The following is a 25,586-nucleotide window of genomic DNA, read 5'->3' as shown; positions in this document are numbered from 1 at the left end:
CCGCCGCCCCTTCCCCCGCCGCCGCCTCCCCTCCCCCGCTTCCCCCCTTGTTATGGTTATGATGATTTTTCTTTAGCCAGCCATGGCAGAGAGGTGTTAGACACTCCGCCGCTTCCTGATCCCGCTGGCTCCTCCCCGCTTCCCTCAGCAGCTGATCCTCAGCTGCAGCCCGCGCCTGCCGGCCCGGCTCTAGCGTGGCGCCGCCGCCGGTTAAGTCGCTGCTGGAGCGGCGCGGGGGTACAGACACACTCGCCCCTGCGGGGGGACGGTAACGTTCGCCACTCCGGGGACGGACACTTCGCCACTCTAAGGACTTCCTGGGGCAAGGACAATATTCGTCGCTGCGGGGACTTGCAGGAGATGGGACACACTCGCCGCTGAGTGTGTCACTATTCGCACACTGCGGGGACCTTTTGGGGCAAGGACGCGTTCGGCACTCGGAGGAGCCGACGGGGAACGGGTGCACCCGTCACTCGGAGGAGCCGCGGGAGGACGCGTCCCGCCGCCGCTCAGCCGGCCCGGCGGAGTGACCTGCGCCGCCGGCGGCCCCGCGACCGGCACGGAGGTGGCGGTGGGCGGGCAGGTGCTCCCGCCGAGAGGTGAAGGGGAAGGGAGCGCTCCGGACCACGCCCGGCCCACCTCAAGGCAACGGGCGGGCAACGCACCTGAGGGATGAGGGGAAAAATAGCTCGGGTGCGGGGCCGGTTTGCAGTGGAGCTTGTCCTCTGTAAATGCTGAGTGATTTCTGCGGGATTTTAAAGCATTAGGGCTTTAGAATTCAGTTTGGGTTTTTTTGTTGTTGTTGTGGTTGTTTTCCTCTATGATAGCTATTATGGGGCTATCCGAGGTTTCATAGCTTGCTCTCTCCTGCTTCTTCCCGAGCAACACCGAAAACAGGAGGGCCATCACAACTGAGTCAGTAGACCTTTTCTGCAGCCCTTGGAAGACTGCTGGATGTACAGATGAATTTTCTTTCCCTTATCCTGCAGTGTCAACTAAACCCCAAAATGCGGCTGGGCTAACCAGGTGGAAGTGATCTGTGTTGTCCTTCACTGTAACAATAGCCCAACCTTTACCTTACTGGAATAAGAATATCTTTTCTCTTTCACCTGTACCTCTCAGGTAACCTCTGGTGCCATGTAAGGCAATGGGAGTGTCATTCAAAGGGTGATGTCTGTGAGGTGCTGCACAGACCCCCAGTCCTACCTTGCAGCATCTGACTGCATGCTGCCTGTGCACAAAGTCAACAGCTTGAACCTTTCAGGTCTGTATTTCCTCGTGGCACCAGTAGCTAGGGAAGATACAGTTTTGAAAAGGTGAGATGAATTAGCCTGACCATCCTGGCCATCTCTGTGTAGCACTACATCTGCTAGGAATTAGGAGTCTTCAGACTTTAAAATAAGCCAAGGGAAAAACCATGCCTGACTTCCACATAAACCATGGTGTGGAAAGGTGACAGTACTGTTAGACTGCTGCCATATTCCGGTGACAGCTTTTCCACGGAAACAGAAATTTCATTATAGAAAGTCAGTTAAGTGCTTTGGGTTTCTTCTTGGTTAAGACTGTAGAAAGAGCATCAAATCCTGCCTAAACCAAGCTTTTTTATTTGACAGCACTATAGCCTTAATTTTAACACATAATAAAAGTAAATAAAAAACTTTCTCTTCTAACTGGGAATAAAAAAATAATGTAAGAAGTTACGTTAACAGTGTTAACATTAAAAATTAACAATGCTTCACAACTGAAGTGAAAACAGACCAGTAAATCTCTTCTAATCTGAACTGTACATAAGGGTCTTTTCTAGTTACAGTTGTTGGTGGCCAACTATTGCAACGTAACACATCTAGCCACTTCAATATAGAGAGGCAAAGATGCTGTCCACCATGGTTTGTGTTTATTACCTTAGCTTCAGACACAGATAAACTTCAGACATGCTATAAAATCATATTTTATAGCTCTGTTGCTTGCATCCCATGACATTCTGCACCATTACAATTATATCAGAAACTGTTCATCACTTCTAAATTCCCAACATGTGGTTCATTTATTCCCCTTTCCTAAAGTATTGTTCAGGTTAAATATACTTGAATACCTTTGGTTTCTGTACTGAAATAAATATGCAATATAATAAAATCTCCAGTGCTTTTTCTCCACGTTCTGGATCCAGTCTCTAGGAAAGCTGTGTACTTACATGGTTTTGCATAGAAATAAAACTATTTCCCAAGCCCCCAGTTCCAGGATTTTAAAGAAATATTTAACTGAGTTTGGTTTTGTTTTGTTGGGTTGTTGTATTTGTGGGGTTTTTTTTCTTGTTTGTTTTTGCGGGGTTTTTAAAATCATATTTCTAAGCAGTCAGAATTTAAAAGAAAAATAATAGCAGACTGCCAGTCTGTTCTGCTGAATGACATGACCATATAGGTTAAAAAACTGGACTGGTAAGCATTCTTTTCATTCTGATTCCTTTCTTTGAATTAATTTTGAATATAACATCTAAGGAACTTATCATAGGCTATACAAGTAATATCTTCCTTGGAAAACAACAGGTTGCTCTGTTAATAAAGCCAGAGTGCTATTATCACTCCAAAGCACATACACTGTTGTCCTGAGTCATACTGAAGTAGCACCAGTGAAGCATCTTTGTCTATCTTTAAAGGAACATTCTGCAGCTTGCAATGGAATTGATGTACTGACAGCAGTTAGTCAAACAGACCAAACTTCATAAAGTTGCTGTTCTGGGGGACATGTTAGCTTGAGGGGTTGTCACAGACCAAGTTGGATGGAGCTTGGCCAGACTGAAAGGACACAGGAAGCCAGACTCTAAATACTGTTGAGCTGCTTAATTCTGTAGGATGTTTATAGTCTACTCCATGTCTCAAAAGTAGCATGAAATCAAGCACAACAAATGTCTTGACTGGTATTTCAACAAGTAGGCAACAGAGTGGAGGAGTTAACTGGAAAGGAAATTAGAGATAATGAACAGGGTGATGACTTGCTGTAGATGCCCTTGGAAATGAAGGTAAGTAAATAATGTTTACAGAAGAGGGAACCAGGAGAATCCTTCAAATAGAGAAGTGATGTGGTTAGAGTAATGATCTATGTAAACAATCTTGGGTTGCAGTTTCAGAGTTGCTAATTCCAAAGCTGTGCAGAGCCCAGTCTCTCAGCAGTACTAAATTGATCTCGATGGCGTATGGCCATGGTGTCACATTGCTCTCCTATTAGCTTCTGTCCATGCTACAGAATTTCTGTTTTGCTTCTGGAAGGATTGGCAATAACTGATCATAGCTTACTGTCTGCTGTTACAAAGTTATTCCTTCAACATTTTTTTCTGAAAAAATTTGAATTGGGAGAATCAGTTAAATTGCATTAATTGTTTCCATTTGATGGCTGTGGTGTATTTGATCATTAATAGGAATCCTACAGTCAGCTTGTGTCACAGTTGTCAGACTGTGGCATTTCCAGTGGCCAATGCCTGTTGTCTTAGGAACTGTGTTGGTTAATGGTGGGTGGAGAGGTATTAGGATAGTCTTTGTCTATCAGCAAGAGAACAAGGGTCTTAGCTGCAAGGATGGATCAAAGGACTGTTTTGGAGCTGCCACATGGAAGCTGGAAAACAAGTTTTATATACCCTGGGTGCTAGGATCTAGAGACATTTCAGTCAGACCTGACAGCTGACAAGCTTGAGTGGCAGGTAAATTGGTGATGCTATCCACAGATACAAAGAAGATAATAAGAGGGCTTTCAGGGAAGAGTTCTAGTTCTGCTGAGCTCTAATTTCCTGCTAGTCATTCACAGAAGAGAGAAGACTGTGTTTTGAGTTTGGATAGGGGGAGGTATCTCATCTGAAATACAAATAAATTAATATCTCTCTGCAGATGATTTATTGATTTGCTCCTTTCCCTAGAGCTAACTCAAAGATAATGTAGGAGGACAACAGAAGGATATGGCTCTCTGAGAGTCTGTCAAACACTAGAAATGAAGTCTTAAATAGGTAAAAAGTATGTAAGTGAAGCATGGTTGATTGTATCAGGTGAGAAAGGATGAGAGTTAACTACTTTTTTTGGGGTTCTGTTGAGCCTTTGATTGGCTTTGGTTAATCCAGAGTGGAAACGGAGAGGTTTGGACACAGATAGCTGGATGTCTATGGAGTGAGTCAGAGAGAGTGAATGCATAATTAGGAAAGTGGAGCAGAGTCAAAGGCTTTTATTTGTTTATTTATGACAATATTTTTTATTTTTGAGGGGAAACAGAAAGAATAAACCAAGAAGACCACATAATATTTTAGCCATATAATTTTTTTAAAAAAATAATTTTGCTTGTGTAATTTATTCCCTAGAGTGAAAATTTGGTGGCTTCTGGGCTTTTCTCCTTTTGCTTACTTTCATGGATCAGAAAGATAGGAAAAACAAGGATTGTTTTCTCAAATGTCTCCCCTTGGGACTTGCTGTTCTGCTATGTAGGTTTAACATGCAGCTAAGCCAATCTAATGATTTATGGCCACTGAAAGGTGGCTTTATTTTTTTGTGGTTCTATGTTCTGTCCTTTTCTTTATGCTGATGCTGCTACTTATTCGACTTGCTTGTCTGCCATGTGTTTATTTTCCTCATGGAAGTGTCCCAATGAGTGCCAAAATCAGCACAAGCTAGTCTGGAGTGCCCAGTTGGGAGATTAGTTTTGGAGATGGGGGATGTCGTATTCTTAGCAGCCATAAACTGTGAGGCTGACTCAGAGTGCCTTCTGTACTTAACTACTGGGGTAAGATAAGCAGCTCTTCAAGAAATGGAATAGTGAAATTCCTCTCTGTTTCTATATAAGCAATGAGAAGAGTTGGCAGTTAAGGAAGAAATACGTTGATGATGATCAATGTTAATACAACTCATCCCCATGGGATTATCTGGCATTTTACAGCTCTGAGTTTTTTTCAGATTCTTTGCAAAACCTGCAAACTCTGCCAGTAAGCTACCTCCAGTGAGCTACCACTGACTCATCTTTTGGCTTAGGATGTAGTTTCACTGAGATCTGGCTGTACGATGACTTAGTACAAGGAGTTAAACCAGAAGAAAATCCAGTTTTTTTCTGGGATAGCTTTCTGCTCATTTAATTCCTTGAATCAAGCAGGCACCAGTATTTGCAGAATTGAGGCTGCAGAAGAATGCTGACAGGTAGAAGGGGGAAGCAGAACTGTCTTTTCAAAAGAAGCTAAACCTTCTATTCATATCCACCTTGTTGCAGTGTGAGACTTCACCTTTAGGACCTGGCTTCACAGTTGATTGAAACTGATCTCATTCTGACTACTCTGGAAAGAAACCCTACTGCCTTCCTGGTATCAACCCTGTTAAAACAAACCCTGCTCAAAATGGCTTGTTTGCATATGTAGTCATGGGGTTACTAGCATCGACAGAAGGAAGATAAATCACATTAGGAGATGAAATGTGAGTTTGGCTTTTTTCTGTAGCTTGGGATGGGGCCCCAAAGAGAGTGTTATTAATGAGCTAGTGGGGACTACATGCAGCTCTCTGCTCATTGTCTGCTACCAGCAATTTAAGTCTTCACTGGAGCCTCTCTCCTTTGATATTCCACGATCATTGATTTTCCTTTGAACACTGACTCATTTACCCTAGTCTTCTCCCTCCTAAAGGATGAGCTAATGTCATTATAAAAATAATTCTTTTTTTCTGTGATCAGCAGAACAAGTGAAGCCTGGTTTCCTATGGATTTGTCCTGATGTGGTACTGCTGTGCGGATTCTTGTATGTATATTAAACAGTGTCTGCACATGCTTACCATTTTATCACTGACAGCTTTATTAGGACCTGTTCCATCCATTTGGCTTTGCACTTCACTTAAGTTACCTCTGTACAAATTTAGATGGAATTTAGCAATGGTTTAAACATGCTTCTTTTGGCAAGGAAAGTGGGGGAAGTAATGAGACCCAGAGGCAGAAACACTAACATAGAGTAATTTCATAAGCCTTCTTTCCTTAGGAAATAAGGCTAAAAATTAGTCTTTTGACAGTGACCTCTGCAGAGACTTCAGGCCAGGCTACAGACACAGAAAAGTTAATGTTGCTGTTTACCATGTAAAGGCTTCCAGTTACCTACTGGTAACAGATTTCTTGTAAGTAAGGCTAAGCCAGCAGTTAGTGTTGCTCACTTGGTTCTCATCTTCAGCAATGTCTCTATCAGGTTTTGGGAACTTGTGGTGTAGTTTTTGTTTTGTTTTCTTTGTTGTTGTTTTTGTTGGGCTTTTGTTTTGTTTTTTGTTGTTTTGTTTTGGCTTTTTGCCAGTGTGCACTTATGCATCAGTTGCTTTCATTTATTTTTAATTTAATCTTTATACTTGAATAAATGTAGATATAAGACAAGATGTTAGAGAGACTTGTGGCTTACAGGATTCTAATGTCAGTGATGCCATGAAAAATAATGGCTTTAAATGCAACCAGGGATATGATCAGAGGATCATACTTGGGAGAAAAGCTAGCAGCTTCTCTGTGAGATTTTCGCTGTGTAATAAATATTGGGGTTTTTATTGTATTTTTCTCTGTTGTAAATTTACACTTCTATTACTTTAGCAACTAAAATAAACAACTTGTAAGAGGAAAACATGCTTTTTCAGATTTCTGGGTGGATGCCAGTTTATTACAAAGGGGCCAGCTTATTACAAAGGGTCCACCTGCAAACAACCTTTGCAGATTTGTTCAGCATTCTGTGCTTATCTTGAGCTCTGAGAGTTCTCTTAAGGATGCCATGCCTACCCCACAGTAGGGCAGCTGGATCCTGGAGCCCAGCAGCATCATCTTCTTGGTTCTCTTTCCAATCACTTGGGCCTTGAAACGTCTGTTCTGTCCCCAGGTGTTACCTTTTTTCCTTGAACTAGTTTATAGATGGATCAGTTCCATGATTTTCTGACCCTGTCATTACAGAAATGTGCATGCTGGAGCAAGGGAGCAGGGAGTGAGCAGTCAGTCACAGGTACAACAGGAAGTGTGGGACTATCTGTCCAAGTGGTAATCCAGGTTTATGCTAGATTCCAGTGATGATACAGAACAAAGCACTGTACCTTGAAGGATATGTGTAAAGGGAAGAGAGAGGGAGAGAAACAGGCAGAACATGTCCCTCCAACTGTGGGAACTCAAATATTGCCAGACACCGCCAGCATTCTCTCCTGAGCATGCATATGATGCACTTCTCTGAGCACAAGTCATGTGAGAAACTTCATAGTGCTGGCCCCTGCTTGGTGACCTGCACTTCAGCTGGTCAGCTGTGTCTGCTGCATCAGAACATAAGGGATGGATGGAGAAGTTGGGGCCAAGCAGGCCTTCCCTCTAGAGGAGAATGAACCAGAGACAAGATGTGAGTTACTGCAGAGAAATTGCAATGCTTTGTAACTCAGTGAATTAATATAAAAATGGATAAAAAAATTCTTCACTGTAGAGCAAGACTGAGAGGTTTTGCAGAAACACTTAAGACACAGAAGGTGTAACTCTAAGGTATAAAGAATTTGTACATTCAAAATATGCAAGTGAATACATGCAAAAACAAAACTGATCCTACCCCCAGCACCAGTGAGATCTGAAATGGCCACATCATGCTGGCATAGATCAGGTCATCAGAACAAGTAGCTCCTTAACCTTTAATAGCATTGCCATGTTATTTCTGATAAGGAGGGCCTTCTTTGCTCAGAAAACTGTTACTCTGGAAATCTATGTTCCTTGTGAGTTATCACAATGCCTGTACCTCCTTCCTCAGTTAAGAAAAAAGGGGGAAAATAAAGACAAGTTACAGACTGAAAAAAATACTGCTTCTATAGGAGATTTTTGCCAAATCCAGCCATTAGCTTTGTTGCACTCTTTGGACAATGTGTCTGCTAAATACCAAGTCTCTCCTAGGGAGATCCTCCTACCCTGATGACTACAAGTGGCAAAGTTAAAACAAAATTTGATGCTGTCAAATTGTTAAATTGATTTCACACAGCATTTTCAGTCGGTTCAGTCTCTAATTCAAATAGATGCAGCTAGGTGAAATTCTAACAGCACAAAATCTGGGAGATACTGGGAATTGCCAGGGAATTTGAAGAAATCGAGTGCTCGGATCCTCTCATTTGCAATGGAGTTTGGACTGAAAACTTGTTTGCTTTTTAACAGTGATGACCTCAAGCGTTGATGATCGTAACCCTGAATACAGCAGCTGCCTGTATACTCACTGTCCAGGTTTTGTGGTGTCACACTTGTTCCTATTTCTCCACACACACAGGGGGAACAATCGCTTGTCATGACTATTCCTCTGTTAATTTCTTAATACTCTCCATTTGATTTGTTCCCTCTTTGTTTTCTTCCAGTGTGCCGCTTTGGAGGTGGCTGCGATTTGCTATGTATTGTCCTGGCTGCCTTTGTTCTTTACTTCCCATTCTATTCCGGCCCTCCTGCCCCAGGGGCTCCCCGGCGCTCTGCTTGTGGGTGACTTCACGCCCGCTGCGGCTCGCTCCTCAAGCCCTCCCTAGTGGCAGAGAACAAACCGCACTTTTCACTCCAAAAATCTCTTTTTTAAAGAGCTGGCTTTCCAGTGTTCTTGCCAGCATTTTGCCCCGGCTGAAGGCACGTCGGCGCCCGCCCAGCGACACAGACATCCCGCCACTAGCTGCCGTACAACATGGCGGCGCCCGCCGCCCACTCGTACCGCCGGCTCAGAGGAAGCGTCCGCCACTCTAAGGCTCCCGGTGTGTGTGGCGACTGCCCCGCGGGGCGTTCCTGCAGCCGGACGCAGCCGTTCCGCGGGACGCAGGCAGCGGGCGGATCGGTGGGCGCCCGGCGGGGCCGCGGGCGGGCGGCGGGGCCGGGCGCGGGGGAGAGGCTGCTGCGCGCATCCCGGAGAGGCGGCGGCCGCAGGTGCGCCGGTGCGCGGTCCGGTGCGCCCGCGGCCTCCCGCATGCTCGCTCCCGGCGTCCGGGCCTCTTCCCTGGGTAGATAACCGCGACCGAGCCTAAAGCGGGCAGCGCCTGGTGCTGGGGGGAGCCGCGGGCGCCCCGCCTGCCGCCATCCCGCCGGGCCTGGCAGCGGCCCGGAGGAGTTCGGCTGGGGTCCCGGGCCCGCGCCGGGCCCTGGCGCGCCGCTGCCGCCGGGGCTGAGCGGGGGCAGGGGTGTCTTACTGGGGCTTTTCCTGGCCCGGAGGGAGATCGGCACAAGGATCACGGGCATCCCCCGGCTGCCATAGGGATAGTGGCTGTTGGACCGAGGCAGAGGCCGTCGCTGCGGGCCCGGTGTTGGCGCTCGGATTACGGGGTGGCAGCGAATGACCTGTTGCTTCGAGGGCCCTCAGGCAGGTGCCCGGGCAGTGCTCGGGGTGCTGGGAGCGGCTGTGCAGGGCTGCAGTAGCATCAACACCCCAACTTCTGCGTGTGGGGAAGGGTGCGTGGTGAGGACAGCCCTTTAGAAACAACGTGGTGGGTTGGGGAGGTAGCGATGTGTTGCAATCAGCGATGGAGGGGCAGGATTGATTTCAGTTTATTCAGGAGGTACTAAGCTTCTGTATGATTGAGGGACAGCTACGGTAAAAATAAGGTGCCGCTGCTTTAGGGCTTTTCAATGCCTGAAGAGCCATTTGACTCTAGTATGGATGTGAATGTAATGGGCAAATGCCTGTTATTTACTAATGTGTGAACAAACGTGCTTATTCTGCAGCAGTTTCATTTTGGCCTTGTTTAGGTTGATCTAGTCACAAACTGAACTAAAACCTGTTGATAATAACCGTGACTAGTTTATTTTTTGAATAGCAGAGTTTGTGGAAGCACTTAGTTGTACCAGTGTAATTTAATGGATTCCCTTTAAGGTTTTCAGTGGTATGATCAACAACAGCATTCAGTCTCCTCTTCCTGCCCAATCCAGCAGGAATCTGTCCACAGGTACCCAGTCTATCAAAGTGGGACCCAGACCTTTGTCCTGTCAGGATCGCAAGTTGTGGCTAGAACCTCGTTATGGTATCATTGCATGTGTTTAATATCTCTAAACACATTTCATTAAGTTGCCTTTAATTTCTTTTATTTTTCTCTGCAGGCCATGATGAAATCCCACAATGCCATTTTGAGAGGGTGAGGTGAAGGGGGAGAAAAGGGCAATAAAAAATGGCCAAGCAAACAGCCGTGACGATTACTTTGGCGACCCTGCTGGGTGTTGCACTGGGGGGCCTGGTTTTGTGGAAAGCGACCCAGCGTCGGAAAGGAAAAACACACTGTAGTAGTCAGCAAGAGGAAGCAACAGTGAAGTCTGAAGATGAGAAACTCATTAAGGCAGAGGATAAGAAGGTGCTTTCCTTCTTCAAATCTCCCACCTTTTTCTGGTTAGAGAGGACCCTTGGTGCAGACATAGTAATAGTTTCAGAGCAGGAGGAGTGGGATCATGTTGAGCCATTGCTGAAGAAGGAGCTGGAGAAGTGGCCGGTTCTTGGAATTGACTGTGAGTGGGTGAGTGATCAGGAGGTGCCTCTCCTTCCTTTAGATTTCAAATTGCATGGGGAAATCATTGAAGGTGGAGCAATTCCTTTGCTTAAACAGATACCACGGGGCTGACTATTGAAACTGTGATTGTCTGTCATGATAGCAGTGAAGAAGCTGCTAGTTTTGATTCCTCTTGTGTTTTAACATGCTAAGTTGTTAATTCACCAGATGTATTTGTTTACTGAGTTCCTGTGATAAATCAACTTAACTAAATATAGTAACAGTTGTATGGCCAAATATAGCACTATGTGTTTTGTTTAACATCTCTTTTGAGCTTACACTATTTTAAATCCAGTTACATGTTTAAGAAATAATATCTTAAGAATGTTAAATTCAAAAAGTACTATAATGTTGATACATAGATAAAACCCATTGGGGCAACCAGAAAGTTCCTCTTCTGCTTGAACATTTGCATGTGAGATATCTCAAACAGCCTTAAAGTAATTTATAAAGCCTGGCTTTGCCATTGTTTTGACTGGAAATTTATTCACCCCCCAGTCATTAGTGTAAGCCACAGTTAAACAATATATTTACGATTAACATTTACATAGTGGGTGGCTTTGTGCTGATGTGGATTGAAAAATGTTTCTGATTTCTTCCACCAGCTCAGCTATGAAGGGGAAAGGTGAAAGGGGGAAAGATTCTCTTGTGGGAATGTGGCAAGAAGTAGCTTGAGGACAGTAATACTGTGAAAAAGACCACATAACCTGCAGTGAATTTTTAGAGACATGTAACAATACTTGACTTTGTAAACTGATAAGTATTTTCTGCTTTTAGTAGCCTTTTTTGCCATTTGCTTCAGGTCCAGTATTACTAATAAAATGGTATCCTGTACTCTCATTTTTGATTTCATTACAGGTATCTGTGGAGGGAAAAGCAAATCCTGTATCCCTGTTACAGATGGCTTCTTCCAGTGGCCTCTGCATTCTTGTTCGGTTGCCCAGGCTTGTTGCCAGTGGCCAGACTCTTCCAAAGACCCTGTTGGACATCATGGCAGATAGTGCTGTGTTGAAAGTTGGAGTAGGATGCTGGGAAGATGCTTGCAAATTGCTTCATGATTATGGCCTTCCAGTCAAAGGGAGCATGGATCTCCGGTATTTAGCCATGAGACAGCGGTAAGTGCCTGAAGACAGAGGTGGGTCTGTTTGAGGCATCATTTGAGTTGGAAATATATCTTAGGTGATTTGCAAAAGCTGAATGATATCAGGCTGGTATGTGTGGAATTCTTAGGGTAGCTTTAGAGAGTGGGCATTGATAGCTGCAGCCCAAGAACATTTATGTCATGCTTCTATTCTGTGGTCTTAATGGAAATGAAATCTTCATGAGGAATTCATTTGCTAGTTGTGCCCTTTAGTCTTCTCTCACAGACTGATACCTTTGTGGGCTGGTCTGTGTATCATGCTTCAGTTTTTAAGAAGTTCAGGCACAATGATGTAATGCAGTGAGAGTGAACACTGTCAGCAGATGTTTGAATACACTGCCTTGAAGTGTGGGTTAAATGTGCCCAGGGCACATAAGTGGAACTGTTGAATTTCAAGATTTCTTGAAAAATTGCTAAATAAATAAGTTCCAATTTTCTCTTTTAATAACAATTCTTTTATGGAAAGGTTACACTTGTGATGCCATTTTCTTATCTTTCACTCTTCCTAAAACAAAATGTTTTACTTGCAAAATAGTCTTCATGTACAGTTATATGTATGCCTGGGTGTGGTGTTAGTGATCTGGGCCGTGGGTTTGCTGACCTGTTGGTGCCTTTTTAGCATTGAGAATGGACTTCTTGTCTCTGGTGGCCAGGATTCTTCCGAGTCATTCCTGGTTCTTGGGCTTCTCATGAATCCCTGGGACAATACATACATCAGTGTATGATGGACCTCTTTAGTTCAGAAGTGAGTAGTAGACCAGAGCCAAACACTTCAGCCTTAAATGTTACTAGCTCCTAGCTTTGCCTGCTTTGCATATTGCAGATACGAGATAACTACTAAATCTAGAAAGAACATTTTAGTAGAGGGGAGGGAGAGGGCCTGTAAAGCTGACAAGCAATAGTGTGACAGTGTGCTTGTTGTTTGAGTCATGCATCATGTGCATTGTGTTCTCGCAGGTTCAGGCTGTATGAGGCCATCTCAGTGTATAGTTTCATTTTTAATATGTTTATTTCACTTTCTTTGTTGAACTGCAGGAAGGATCTACTTCACAACTGCCTTAGCCTTAAGTCTTTAGCAGAAAAAGTCCTGAACTTCCCACTTGACAAGTCTCCTCATGTGCGTTGCAGCAACTGGGAAGCAGAAGAACTGACACAAGATCAGGTGTGTTCTCTACTTCAACTTAACTGTTTCAGGAGGAAAAGTAACCTTCTTAGTTGAAAAAGAGGGAGATCTGAGCCTATTCAGATTATACCTCAAAACCTTATGTGTGACAGGGCCTAAAGCTAATTTCAGACTCACTGCTTACATTTCCCTCCTTTTCCATTAAGATAATTTTTTGCTATTCTCCCTGGATTCTTTACCCTTGCTTTCCTTTAATCCTGAAAGATAAGCGAAGCAAGATACTTTGAAGAAATGTTTCCAAGACCTGACCTTTTCATTATTTCCTTCAGTCTGTAGCAGTCTGTAGTATTAGAGAGATACTGGAAATCTTGTTCACCTTCTTTAGAGCATTGTTGTTTTCCCTGACTTCTTTAGTCAAGCTGTACATGCCTGCACAAGTAGTGACCGGCAGAGGGAGTGACAGGACAAAAAAACCATGCTGAATACTCAGCCACTGTGTCAAAAGGGAACTTTTTATGAGGGGGAATTGGTGAGGTTGGAGGATGTCTGACCTAAATATATTTTCAGTCCCTTGCAGTTCTTGGGGGCACTACCCCAGGGTAGTGGGATGTGATAATGTTATGAAAGTGCAACTGGTAAAATTTCTCATGTGAACTTCAAAAGGAAATGAATCCAGCTTCTGGTTTTACTGTACCTTGTGCTAAAGACTGATAACGTTGGGAGTATTTGCTGTTTGTCATTATCTTAATTTCTCTGCTTTTCTGCAGGTTCTCTATGCTGCTAGGGATGCCCAGGTCTCAGTGGCTCTGTTCTTTCATTTGCTGGGATTTGCCAGCCACCCTGATACATCTGAAGGTGAAAACTCTCTCACTAATTGGGAGAAAGTACAGGGTAAATGCCAGGGCTTGGTGGATATCCCATTTAGAGGAAGGAAGAGTGGCAGCACAGGAGAGGAGAAGAGTGGAGAGGTACGTTCCCCTCAGAAAACAAAGAATCGGAAATCTTGGGTGAATGGCCACCCCCCTGGCAATCAGCAAATGAGAGATCCACGGAGACAGAAGCGAAAGCCTCTGGGTGTGGGATATTCTGCACGGTGAGTATGTGAGCACATCTTACTCTTTGCACTGCATTCGGAAAACCCTGAGTGTTGCCTCATGCTCTAGTCATTAAACAAAGTAGATTGTGTGAACTAGGAGAGGGAACACAGAACCTAGCAGTCAGGGGGTCATATCCTGTTTCTGTTTTCCTCATTTTCCTCTAGGTGGTATTGAAAGTGGGAGCACTTAGATCTTTACTTAGATCATGAACAAGTTGAGGTGTTGTCTTTAAGTTTTCCCCTTCTTTCCTTCCCCTGTGGAAGCATTAGCCAGAGAGCAGAGTCATAGCAGTTGGCTTTCTAGGTGTTATTCTTGGTGTTATCTAAGGTGTTCTGAGCAGGGCCAGGAGTTGGACTCGATGAAGGGATGGATCCCTTCCAACTCAGCCTGTTCTATGGTTCTGTGATTCTGCTACCCAAACAGCTGTGCCCTGTCTTCTCCAAGGAAAAGGTGGCAACTGCACAGAGCTTGTCCTTTCATCAGGATCTGCCTCGTGGACTGTTGTTTGTCCTTTGGTGTCCCATGTCTCCATGGCCACAGAGATGGCAGGGCTGAAAGCTGAGGTTAGCAGGGGTAAGACATGGTATGTGAGGTGCCAGAGGGCACAGGAAGGAACAGCCTGTGGTAGCAGCAAAGCAGTGCCCTTCTGTGTTGGCCAGGGGGCAGGGGGAGAGAATAGATCTGCTTTGCCCCTGCAGAGGCAGCTGTTGCTGGATTCAGGATTATCATCCTTGCAGGCCGTTTATTGGAGTGAATCCTTAAATTTTTGTGGGCTTTTGCTAGTAAGAGTTCAGTTGTTTTTAAATGAAAAACAAGTTGGAAAAGTCACTTTAAGCTCAATGCAGTGGAAGATGTGGGATATCTATATGTTTGGTTTTGGTAGGATACAATCTAATAAATTTTATCACTGGACATAACTAAAATTATACATAATTATCATTAGGAAAGAAATACATTTTTGTATTTGTATTTTTTCCTTTTTAAGTTTATTGGATTGGCAACAGAGAAATTCTAGTGTAATCAATAGTATTGATTTCATTAGCAGTGATTAACAGTATTGTGTTTTACAGAGCAAGTCCCTCTTTTTTAAAATTTTTTTTTATTTGGAGGATGTATAATACAAAACAGAAGGACTGTGTGTCACAGGAGGATAAAAATTTAAACAAAATTACATTCCAAGATAAATTAAGATCTCCCCCATATATGTTTATTTATTTTTGGTTTTTAACTGTGCTTGACTTCATGAGAGATATGTAGACTCACTGCTTTTTTCAGTATTTACAGAAATGTGCCTCTGGTCTGTAATAACACAGTGGATGTGGTTTTGAAAGTCCTTTTTCACTCTTTCTTTCTGTTTAATTCTGTTTAATTTTAATGTTTATTCATTTAGAGTTGGGAAGTACTGAAATTACAGTAACTGAGTTGAACTGTTGATGCTCAGTGGAAGGAGACCTTGTGTATCTTCTGTTGGGTTTTTTATCCCCTCACAGACCTTAGAAGAAATAATTTTTTTTTGATTGCATAGCCTGTGAATCAACTTTGTTATCTGGTAGAGCCCTGCTGAGTACTAGTTTGTACAATCTCACTGTAGAGAGGAAAGGAAACTTTTCTGCAGTATGTTGTGATATGTCTGGCCAGTTCCTCCCAGGTCCTCTCTGAGCCCAGCCTGCTCCATGCTTCAGTTTTGTTTGAAGGAGGTTGGCAGAGTAAGGAAATGTTTTCTGCAGAACAGAGCCCTTCCACATACTGCCACAAACTGCCAGAGACTGCTCAAGCAGGACTTCTTGTCACTGCCAAAGTTTGGGGCCTGTGTTTGAGGGCATCAGCTCAGCTTCGTTGTTCTTCTGAACTCATGTGGTCAAGTTCCTAGTGCTGCAAGAGTGTTTTTGGACCATTTCTCTTGGGTGAATAAAGTAATTGCTATTCACACTAAATTTTAGAAAAGTTTTCGTAATAAAACATTAAAATCTAGGCTTAGGCAGTTGATCCTTGAAACTGCCTTGCCTGTAAGTTGATGCTTACTCTTAAGAGCTTACTCCTAAGAGTGCTCATCATCCTTTGTGACTTCAATTCTCTTTTGTTTTCTAATTAATTTTTTAAAAAATGCTGTCTTAATTGATGGCATCTCTTGAAAATTGGGGTTCAGGAGTTAGAATTCTGTTGGCAGCAGGAGAGCAAAGATACCTTAGAGTCACTTGGTGAACCCTGGATAGATTTTCAGATGTACTTCCCTGAGCAGCAGCCTGGGGAGTGTCTCAGCAGCCTCAAGTTTGTGTTTAGGGGTACTCCTGTGATTCAGAGGGAGCTGCCTGAACTGCAGTGGGACACAGGGCTATAGAAAGCTCTGGGGTTTTTTGCATGCTATTATAGCTGCTGTAATACTGCCCTTGTTTCATAGAAAATCTCCATTGTATGACAACTGCTTCCTGCATGCACCAGATGGACAGCCCCTGTGCACTTGTGATCGCAAGAAGGCTCAGTGGTATTTGGACAAGGGGATTGGAGGTAAGCATACCAGTTTTCCTGTTGGTATTGGAAATGCAGCTCTCTCTCCCCTCCTCTCCCCCCTCTCCCCATCTCCCACCTCTCCCCTCTCTCTCTCTCTCCTTCCTCTTCTTCGTAATGGAGCATGAATTTTTTTGTATCCTTTTTTATTGGAGGTACTGTTGGAAATTCACTAGAATTCACTTACATTGTAGCATTGTTATTTTAGCTTTTCAATACAATTTGTCTTGAACATTTTCTTTCCCTTTATCCTTCTAGAGCTAGTTAGCACAGATCCTTTTGTTGTGAAGCTGCGGTTTGAGCCTTCAGGACGTCCTGAATCTCAAGTTGATTATTATCTGACAGTCAAGGAAAACCTCTGTGTTGTGTGTGGCAAGCGAGAATCCTATATCCGGTGAGTTGTTTTGTGGGTAGGAGAAAAATGCATCTTCTAGAATAGGACTGAGATCTGCATCGAGTTTGGTATCCAGAAGTTTGGTTAGTGGCCTGAAACATTGTGCTTGCTCATGTCCTGGATGGTACACTGTTTGAGTGCTCTGCAGTTGTTTGGCTGTGTGAGACACTGAAGAGACCAGCCTTTCCTCTTACAGAGGCAGCAGATATTGATCCCAGGAGAGATCAGAGCATATGGAACTTGCATGTGCTGCAGTTTGAGTGACGGGGACAGCAGTGTGCTGACACACATTGGGTGGGTGGCATCCCCTCCGAAAAGAGCAGTACTGTTCCTTCCACTACTTAATCCTTTATTTTTGAAAGGTTTAGGTGAGCCTAAAGCTCATGAGATCAAAAAAACCCAAGGTTTTTCTCTTTGTCTTTTTGGTTGCTACTGATTAGTAGAGAAGTGTACTTCTCATAGTGCATTACTTGATTTTTTATTTTTTCTTTTACAATATGAATCTTTAATTGAAAATGATGAATTTTTGGAAAGGAAAAAAGAGAAATGCAGAAAATCTCGAGAGAGAACTACAAATGAAAAGAATAAAAATAATCACTTTCTGTGATTTCTGTGTCCTGGTAATCTTTGCTTACCTGGACTTTTAGTTTTAGTTATCTCTTTCTGGGGCAGGAAGAGAAGGAACTGGGGAGCAGCAGCTCCAGACAAATGCAATGAGCTGTCTGTTTTGTCTTCTCTAGGAAGAATGTTGTTCCTCACGAATACCGAAGACACTTCCCCATCCAGATGAAGGACCACAACTCGCATGACGTGCTCCTGCTCTGCACATCCTGCCATGCCATCTCCAATTACTATGACAACCACCTCAAGCAGCAGCTGGCCCAGGAGTTCGGGGCTCCGATCGGCTCTGAGGAAGGTGTGCGTCTCCTGGAGGACCCTCTGCGCAGGCAAGTGCGCTCGGGGGCGCGAGCCCTGCTGAATGCAGACAGCCTGCCTGACCCCCGAAGGGCAGAGCTGCTGCAAAGCATCAAGGACTTCTATAACACAGACACAGTCACTCCAGAGATGCTCCAGGCAGCAGCTGGTCTGGAAACCAGGTATAGCAAGCCCATGTAGGCTGGATGTAAGGTTTTTAGTAATTTATACTGCATTTCTTACTGCTTTTGTTTTCGTTTGTACCCATCTCCCCTCAACCCACCGCTGGGTCCTGTCTCTGGACCACAGCTCTTGTCTCTTTCCCACTTTCCCTTCCTCCTCACCAGTCTTCTGATCTTGCTCTCCATCTTCCCCTCCAACATTTTACACTTCTTCTGAAGGACAGATCAGGAAGAGAGTCTGAAGAACAGTCATATCAGAAGTCTTCTCTTCTTCACTTTCTCAAAGCCACTAGACAATTGTCTAGTCTCTGCATGAAATGTGTATTTTGTCCTCGTTACGCTTGCTGTTATTTGTAAAGTGCAGATGTTGTAACTCAGAACCCATCCAGGCAGGGAATTCAGTGACAGGCTCAGCACTTTTAGGGGTCATATGATTCTTGCCTTGAGAAATTTGCAGTCTCCTGAGGAGGCTGTAATGGACCTTAAGAGCTTTGTTTAGTGTTGCTGTAAAGAAGAACACTTTCTCAGTTCAGGGAAACCAGCTTTACAGTATAACTGTGTTGCAGAAAATAGTCTGGCAAAAGCTGAAGCAAAGCTTAAAATTCTCTCTCTTGGTTAGCTTGCTCTTTGTCTGTAATTAAACTCTGCAGCTGAAAGTATCTTCAGTGTCTTGCTGTTCACTGGAGACAGATCTGGAGTCTGACAGTGGGCTTGTGTGAAAATAAATTGTGCTTGTGTCCTGGCAGGATCTGCAATGAGAGCTACGTGCCACATGGGCTGAAGGTGGTGCAGTGTTGTGCTAAAGGAGGCCTGCGCTCTCTTATGCAGCTGGAAAGACGCTGGCGGCAGCATTTCTTGGACAGCATGAAGCCCAAACACCTCCCAGAGCAATGGTCAGTGGACCATAACCATGTGAAGTTGATCCAAAAATATGGGGAGGATCTTCAGATCAAGCTGTCATGAAATTAACTTCCTGGACTCTGGGTACTGTCTAATGGACATCTGTAACTGAAGATGGAAAGACAATTTTTATTTCTATGTCTACACTAACACCTGGGGCCTGGGTTTGCAAAAGGGCAGCAGTAGATCTGCCAGATTTTCCAGTTAGAGTTAAATTTGACAGTTTATAGAGTTAAATCCCTTGACTTTCAGGTTTGGAAGTTTAATCCTAGTTTGTCACTTACTAGTTTGGTGCAAGAGTGATAAGGGAACTTGTCTTCTCAAAGTGACTGTGAAGAAACATTTTCTAGCCCCCAGGATGTCTGATGCCTTCATACCATCTCTCATAATAAAGTGAGTCCAGAGAAAGGCAACAAAAGCACAATAGATGAATGTTTCTAGATGTTCTGACATACATTTGTGCCCTTGACTTTGCCTTGAGAGTCTTTATCTTGAGGGTCTTCTTGATAAAAATTTTTCTTTCTTTTCAGTGCAGTTGTACTTATAAGAGTTCTTCCTAGAGAAGACCCCCTGCCAGAGATTCCTTGTTTGGAAGAAGTGAAGAAACCTTATTTTTTGCAGATTCTGAGCTGTCCCAGCATTGCAGATAGGCCTCAGCAAGTTTCCTGGTAGCAGGTGCCTGATGAGAAGTGACACTCTGGCAGTATGGAAATACCCATGCCAAGTCTTTTGTTAAACAGCTTCCAGTAACACAGAGTTTGTAAAAATTGCTTTTCCTAGTTCTGCTTGTTTGTCATGACTAGTGTGCTCACGCGTGCAGGGCTGTTACAGAGATGGGGTGGCATAACTCCTGTGACTGGAGTGTTGGAATGGAAGGATGCAGGCTCTTCAGGAAGAGGAGGCACTGGAGGCGAGGAGGAGGTGTCACCTTCTATGTCAATGGCTGGTTGGAGTGCATGGAGCTCCATTTGGAGTGCATGGAGCTCAGCCTAGGGATGGATGAGGAGTCCATCAAGAACTTATGGGTCAGGATTAAAGGGAGGGAAAACACAGGTGACAGAGGGGATCTGCTACAGGTTGCCCAACCAGGAAGACCGAGAGGATGAAGCCCTCTATAGGTAAGAGCAACCTCGTGTTCACAAGGCCTAGTCTTCATGGGGGACTGCAGCCACCCCATATCTGTTGGAGAGGCAACACAGCAGGGCATAAGCAATTCAGGAGGTTCCTGGAATGCATTGATAACTTTTCCAGAAAGCCAACTGCATCATGGGCTGCATCAAAAGAGGCATGACCAGCAGGTCAAGGGAGGTAATTCTTCCCCTCTATTCTGCTCTTGTGAGACCACTTGGTGTACTGTGTCCAGCACTGTGGCCCCCAATATAATAGAGGAAGTCCAAAGGAGGGCTACAAAGATTATTAGAAGGCTGAAGCACCTGTCCTATGACTTCTTACAAGAGTGTGTAGTGATAGAACAAGGATTAGTGGATTTAAACTCGAAGAGGCTAGGTTTAGATTAGGTATTGGGGAGAAATTCTTTGCTGTGAAGGTGGTGAGGCAATGGAAGAGGTTACCTGAGAAGCTGTGAGTGCTTCATCCCTGGAAGTGTTCAAAGCAAGGTTGGATGGAGGTATGAGCAACCTGGTCTAGTGGAAGGTGGCCCAGTCTATGGCAGGGATGTTGGAACTGGATGTTCTTTGGAGTCCCAACCCAAACCATTCAGTGATTGAATACCACTTGGTGAGTACCTTTTTGTATCAGAATGAAATAAGGACAGGTACCTCAAAAGGGATGAGAGGAAACAATTTAAAGACCAGAAGCTTTTAAAAGACCTGATCACACGTGGCAAAAAATGGAAAATCTGATGTTTTATACCTGGATTTGACATGTGTGGTGGTGAGCAGGTTATACTCTCTTCATGCCAGTTTCTCTGTCTCTAAAATGAGACTAATAATACTTAACTATCTCACAAAGGTGTTGTGAGTCTTAAATAACTCATGTTTTTGTAAAATGCTTTGAAAATATGAGCTAGTGTGTGCTAATTGGTGTTGCTGTTTTTTAAGATGTGCTGCTAACTTCATTAAATATTCATGTTTTTTGTCTGGTGCTAGACCTTAGTTAAAGATAACTTTTTAAAACTACACACTCCTTTCTGTAAAATTCCTTTTGATGATTTTGCTTGCATGAGATGAGTGTGCTTCTACTGAATGATGAAGCTATGCTCAACTTTTATACGCCTCTGTAAAGAAGTTTCAGTAAAACCCTTATCTTCCCACTGCTGTGTGTAGCACAGTTGACCCACATAATTTTAGAACATTTGGGCAGAATCCTGGACCTGCTGTGATTGTGGCTGAAACTGTCCCTTATCAGATAATTCAAGAAATTTTACAGGCCAGGGGTAAAAGCACTGTTTGTAGCAGAGATTGTTTGAGATAAGTAGGAGCCATGGAGAGAAATGGTACATTAATGCCATCCCAGAGGAGCTGCAATAGCAGCATGAGGAATCAAAGGTTCATGATAAATACTACTTATCACAGAGCTGCAAATGAGATAATTTTCATTATAAGGTCAATCTTTTTCCTGTACCACTGGCAAGTCTTAACAAAAAATCTTCTAGCCAAATGTGGTATGTCTCTGTGCTCATTCACACAGCTGATTATAATCCCAGCACGACCTTCCTGCCTACAGCAGCAGTTTGGATATAACTATTTCTCTCCAAAGCATTTAGAGCATGTGTTCAGATAGTGCTATATCCTGTCTCCATCTGATCGGGGTGTTGAGAGCTCTCTGCGTGACTCAGGAACTCCTTTTCTGTCATCAGGAGTACAAGGTGTCCATTTCACCTCTTTGTTCTGCTTTGTTTTTAGTCCCTTTGTTCTGATGTAGGAACTCCTGCTCAAACTCTTTAATGGAACCGATTGGCTGACCACAGGGTCAGGTCTTTTCTGTTTGTGAGACTAGAAAGTAATGTGGAGACAAGAACTGGACTGCAGGTCCTCTATTTTTAAGGAGCGAGTGGTATCATTGAAGAGGGTTTCTTTCAAATCACTTGTTCAGAAATAGAGACTAGCAAGGAGAACTTCTCAAGTATTTTCTAAGCTAAGATTCTTTGTTGTTTGTAAGATATCCTTACCATGCATAATTTTAATTCAGTCTGAAAGAAGAGGGGGAGAAATATATTTATTATGCAGAAATAGATTTGCTTTATTTTACTATGATTTTAAATTTTCTACCAGTCTATAGATAAAACTTCCTTGTATGTCTCTGTTGCTAATTGTTACATTCTATAAAAATTTACTCTTTTACCAGACTTACCACTTTTGAAGTTCTTTTGTTCCTTTCTTGCATGCTTCTTTTTCTCTTCTTTCCTTGTCTTACCCAGTCCTTACAGTAACACCTGGACCTCACCCTCCAAGCTTCCCTTTCCAGTGTCTTCCCTGATTTGTGTGTCAGAGATCAGCTGTGGAAGAGCCCATGCTGGGGGCAATACTGTACTTCTAAGCAGTGGGATGGGATTGTGAGCTTGCTCAGGTATGTTTGAATAGTGGATTCAGATGCTGTCCTTGGCCTGGTCATTTGGGTCAGTCATGGCTGCAGATCTACTTTTGTTCAAAATGAAACCTTAGATTTTTCTTAGCCTGAGCATTCATCTAGGTTGCCCCAAGTATTTTACTTTAAGTGGGACAGTCCTGCACTTAATGACACACATCCATTTGGTCTTTGCTGGGGGAGAATTGGCAATGTTGTCTGTATGGGCTGGCTTTCACAACATGGGATTTTTCTTTCTGTTGCTTGTCACTTCACATTTTTAAGTTTCTCCAAAGTATGCTGCCAGAGATGGGGGAGGGAAATTTTCCCTTTTACCTGGTGCTTGGTGTCACCTACCTCAAACTGCTCCTTGCAGGTTAGCAGGGAGCACATCTCATCTGCTGAGATCCCTAAACATGTCTTGGCTTATGAATTCCCTGCAGAACTTGCTTCCATTCTTTTTGTTTCATGTGTGTTGCCCATGGGAAAAAGATGTTCTTCTGTAAGAGTACAACTGGGCACAAATCTCCAGAGACACACCTCTGGAGTGGGAGAAGCAATGGCCCTAGAAGCTCTTCCTCCATGGGCTACAAACAGTTTTCTGTCTTTCCAAACACTACAGTTTGTGTTTTTTCTTGATTTTTCAATAAGTTAGACATTACTACAAGGTGCAGGATTTACCAGCAGGGCAGCATTATCTGTTGCAGGTGCAGTAGGTGCTGCACTTTTGAGCAGACCATACATGACATATTAATTATGCTGCTGACAGTTTTGGCATTTGGAGTGCCTTAGTTTTCCTCCTTTGACAGTCTCTAAAGGTCCCAGCTGTCACACCTGTGACTGACAGGATTGAAGACAACATATCCCTGTGGGCTTGCATTTTTTTCTGTTTGGTATTCAATAATGGCAGGGATGGGAAGCTCTCTTCCTGTTTCATTTCTGTTGGTCTGGCTCCTTAGGGAGTATCTGAACTCTACACTGTCTGTAACATGGTTTTTGTGGGAGCTTTTCTGTGAAGGTAATGTGGTTGTCTTGAGAAGTACCTTGCTGCCTTGGGCCCATACCTGAATGACTTGGAGGAGCTGGGTCTTTTCTCATGCAAAGGGAGCCTCCAAAACAAGAAGTCACCTGCCTGTCTGCAGTGTTCTGTATTCATTTCTAGTCTGAACCAGAAAGTCAATTCTCATCCCTGCTCCTTGATCTCCTCCTTCTTTTGGGGCCTCCACTGCTGTCCAGACCTGTAAGACCTTCTTCATTCCCACAGGCTGCCTTTGATGTAATGGCCCCTACTCCCAAAGAACATCTCCTTTGATATTCTTTGGGAGTACGAGCCATTACAAAGAACTTTCTCTTCTGCTTACTACCATACTATTGGCATAAGGATTTTCCTCACCCTGAGGGGTACATTGTTCTGGAGAAAGGCAGAGGCTGTTTGAGCTAAGTGCAAAGAAGATATATCCAGCTTTCTTTGGGACTTACTGAAGGAGCCACAGTGAGCGCTCTTCTATTAGCCCTGCATCAAAGGGGTTTTGTTAAATGCTTTTACAGGTAAAGAGGGCAATGCAAGTAAGCCAACATAGTTAAGCTTAGTAGAGAGAAAAAAATGCTAAAAGCCAAATAAACATGCATGGAACATAATTTATCTTAATCAAAACATATTCCTCTATCACTGTGAATTCTACCATGAAGAGCAGGCAGCTCTTGTAAGGATTTTCTGTGCCAAGGTTAGTGCTACATTCTCTCTTGCCACTTAACTGTAATGGAACTTGTTTCTGTCTTGAATTAGCCAGTGTGATGCTACCTGGGGTCTCAGTGGTGTTGGTCGCCAGGAAACAAAGCAAAACCATCTCTCTCTTATTACTTTCTTTTGCAAGCTATTGGATAAGTTCAGCTTTGAGATGGGGCGGGGGGAGTAAAGAGAAAAGAAAAAAAGGATGGAGGCTTTTGCTGTAAAATAGAGATGTCATCTTCAGATAACAAGAAGCCATTTCCTTGTACAGGAAAAACTTCAGCTTCGTCTAAAGATGATAGGAAATATGGCTTCTATCTTTCTTTGCTTAAAAAGTGAAAGATTGTGCAGTGGTTAAGAAGGAAAAAAGGAGAAGGCATTTATGTATCTCGGCATGAATGTGACAAGCCTGTAAAAAGGGTACTAGGCAGCTGTCAGAAATGCAGGCTTAAGAGAAAAACTGCCTGTCCAAACTCCCTTCACAATAACCCTGCTGCTCTAAGAAGCTGCTTCACATTGTGTCATGCTCTGTGGGGATCTGAAACATATCTGTTTCACATTGATTAACAGCAAGTCTTTTCCAATTGATTGTTCTATGAAAATTGTCAGACAGTACTTTGTATTAGCTGAGATCTGCCAGTTGCTTTTCCTTTTTTCCTCTGCCATGACTCTGTCCAGGGCTTTTAGCCATAAATAAAAGCAGGGAGACTGTCTGACTGCTGGGCCGTGTGAAAATATGAGTGGGACTCCCTTTCAGTGCACTATGAATAAAAAAAATCATTATCCATACTTACGTAGCAAAGGCTATGGAGAATTCAAATCTGAGCTGTAAGTATGTGTACACAGTTTTTTGTAATATTTTTGCTATTCAGATAACGTTTTCCATATGTTTTAAAAGCTTTATACTATCTTCTGACCCCCTCTGGTTCTCCTGTGATATATCCTAAGACTAGATGTTGTTCAGCTGCGTGTCTCAAAGCACTGTGCTGATGTCTTACAGACCAGCTCCATTTTACAGATATTTTCTCCACACTAGAAGCAGATTCAGTCCAAGCAGTGAAACTGGAACCTAAGAAATCCTTAGAGAGCTCTGGATGACATCAGACTGCCCATCTCTTGACAAAGTATTTATGGATGAGAAAACTGCCTTCAAGTGCATCTTCTGAGCACCATAGATGATGGTGAACGTTAGATCCTCAGGAATACCCAAACACTCTTTTTTTCCCTGCCTTGCAAATGGGAATTGGGACTCTTAATGTCACTGGGCTCTGGCCCCATTGGCTCCATGCCCCAGTTATGTTCCACTGCTTTCAAGGTTTCCAGTGTATAGTGAAATATTGGAGTGTGTAAAGCCTGCTCCAATTTTGGACAAAGAAGCCAGCAGGTAAGGTAAAGACAGGTAGATAAAACATAAGAGCTAAAAAAGGTGGATTATCTGTATTTCACTCAATTGGAATAATCACCAGTTAAAACCAGAAAGACTTCCTGCTAGCCACCAACCTTTTGCTGGATGTGTTTCACTGCCAGCTGTGTCCAGTCAGTGAGTTCACAGCAAAAGCTTATTCTCATGGTAGAGGACAAGGAAGAG

General features: G+C 43.5%; 1 protein-coding gene across 8 annotated transcripts; it reads left to right on the top strand.

The window, feature by feature from the left end:
- Positions 1 to 47: 47 nt before the first annotated feature.
- On the top strand, positions 48 to 24,711 carry EXD2 (exonuclease 3'-5' domain containing 2). Of its 8 annotated transcripts, none has more exons than XM_033515052.1 (9): positions 48 to 8,714; positions 10,048 to 10,454; positions 11,346 to 11,602; positions 12,664 to 12,790; positions 13,519 to 13,844; positions 16,247 to 16,353; positions 16,612 to 16,747; positions 17,488 to 17,694; positions 18,591 to 24,711. In XM_033515052.1, the coding sequence occupies exons 2-9, from the start codon at positions 10,116 to 10,118 to the stop codon at positions 18,805 to 18,807; spliced, it is 1,716 nt and encodes a 571-aa protein (XP_033370943.1). In that variant the 5' UTR covers positions 48 to 8,714; positions 10,048 to 10,115; the 3' UTR covers positions 18,808 to 24,711. The 8 variants fall into 8 exon arrangements, with proteins under 8 accessions (XP_033370943.1, XP_015486811.1, XP_015486809.1 ...); XM_015631325.3 differs by having other exon boundaries at positions 17,488 to 17,844; XM_015631323.2 differs by having other exon boundaries at positions 8,707 to 8,794; positions 17,488 to 17,844.
- The last annotated feature ends 875 nt before the right edge of the window (positions 24,712 to 25,586 follow it).

Source organism: Parus major, chromosome 5 (assembly GCF_001522545.3).
Source record: "Parus major isolate Abel chromosome 5, Parus_major1.1, whole genome shotgun sequence".
Taxonomy (NCBI): domain Eukaryota; kingdom Metazoa; phylum Chordata; class Aves; order Passeriformes; family Paridae; genus Parus; species Parus major.
This window is presented reverse-complemented; position numbering and strand designations above follow the sequence as displayed.

Coding starts and splice junctions, on each gene's coding strand:
- EXD2 (XM_015631325.3), top strand. CDS start 10,116: ATGGCCAAGCAAACAGCCGTGACGATTACTTTGGCGACCCTGCTGGGT. Junction 13,845..16,246: donor GGTGTGGGATATTCTGCACG/GTGAGTATGTGA, acceptor CTTGTTTCATAG/AAAATCTCCATTGTATGACA. Junction 17,845..18,590: donor GCAGCTGGTCTGGAAACCAG/GTATAGCAAGCC, acceptor GTGTCCTGGCAG/GATCTGCAATGAGAGCTACG.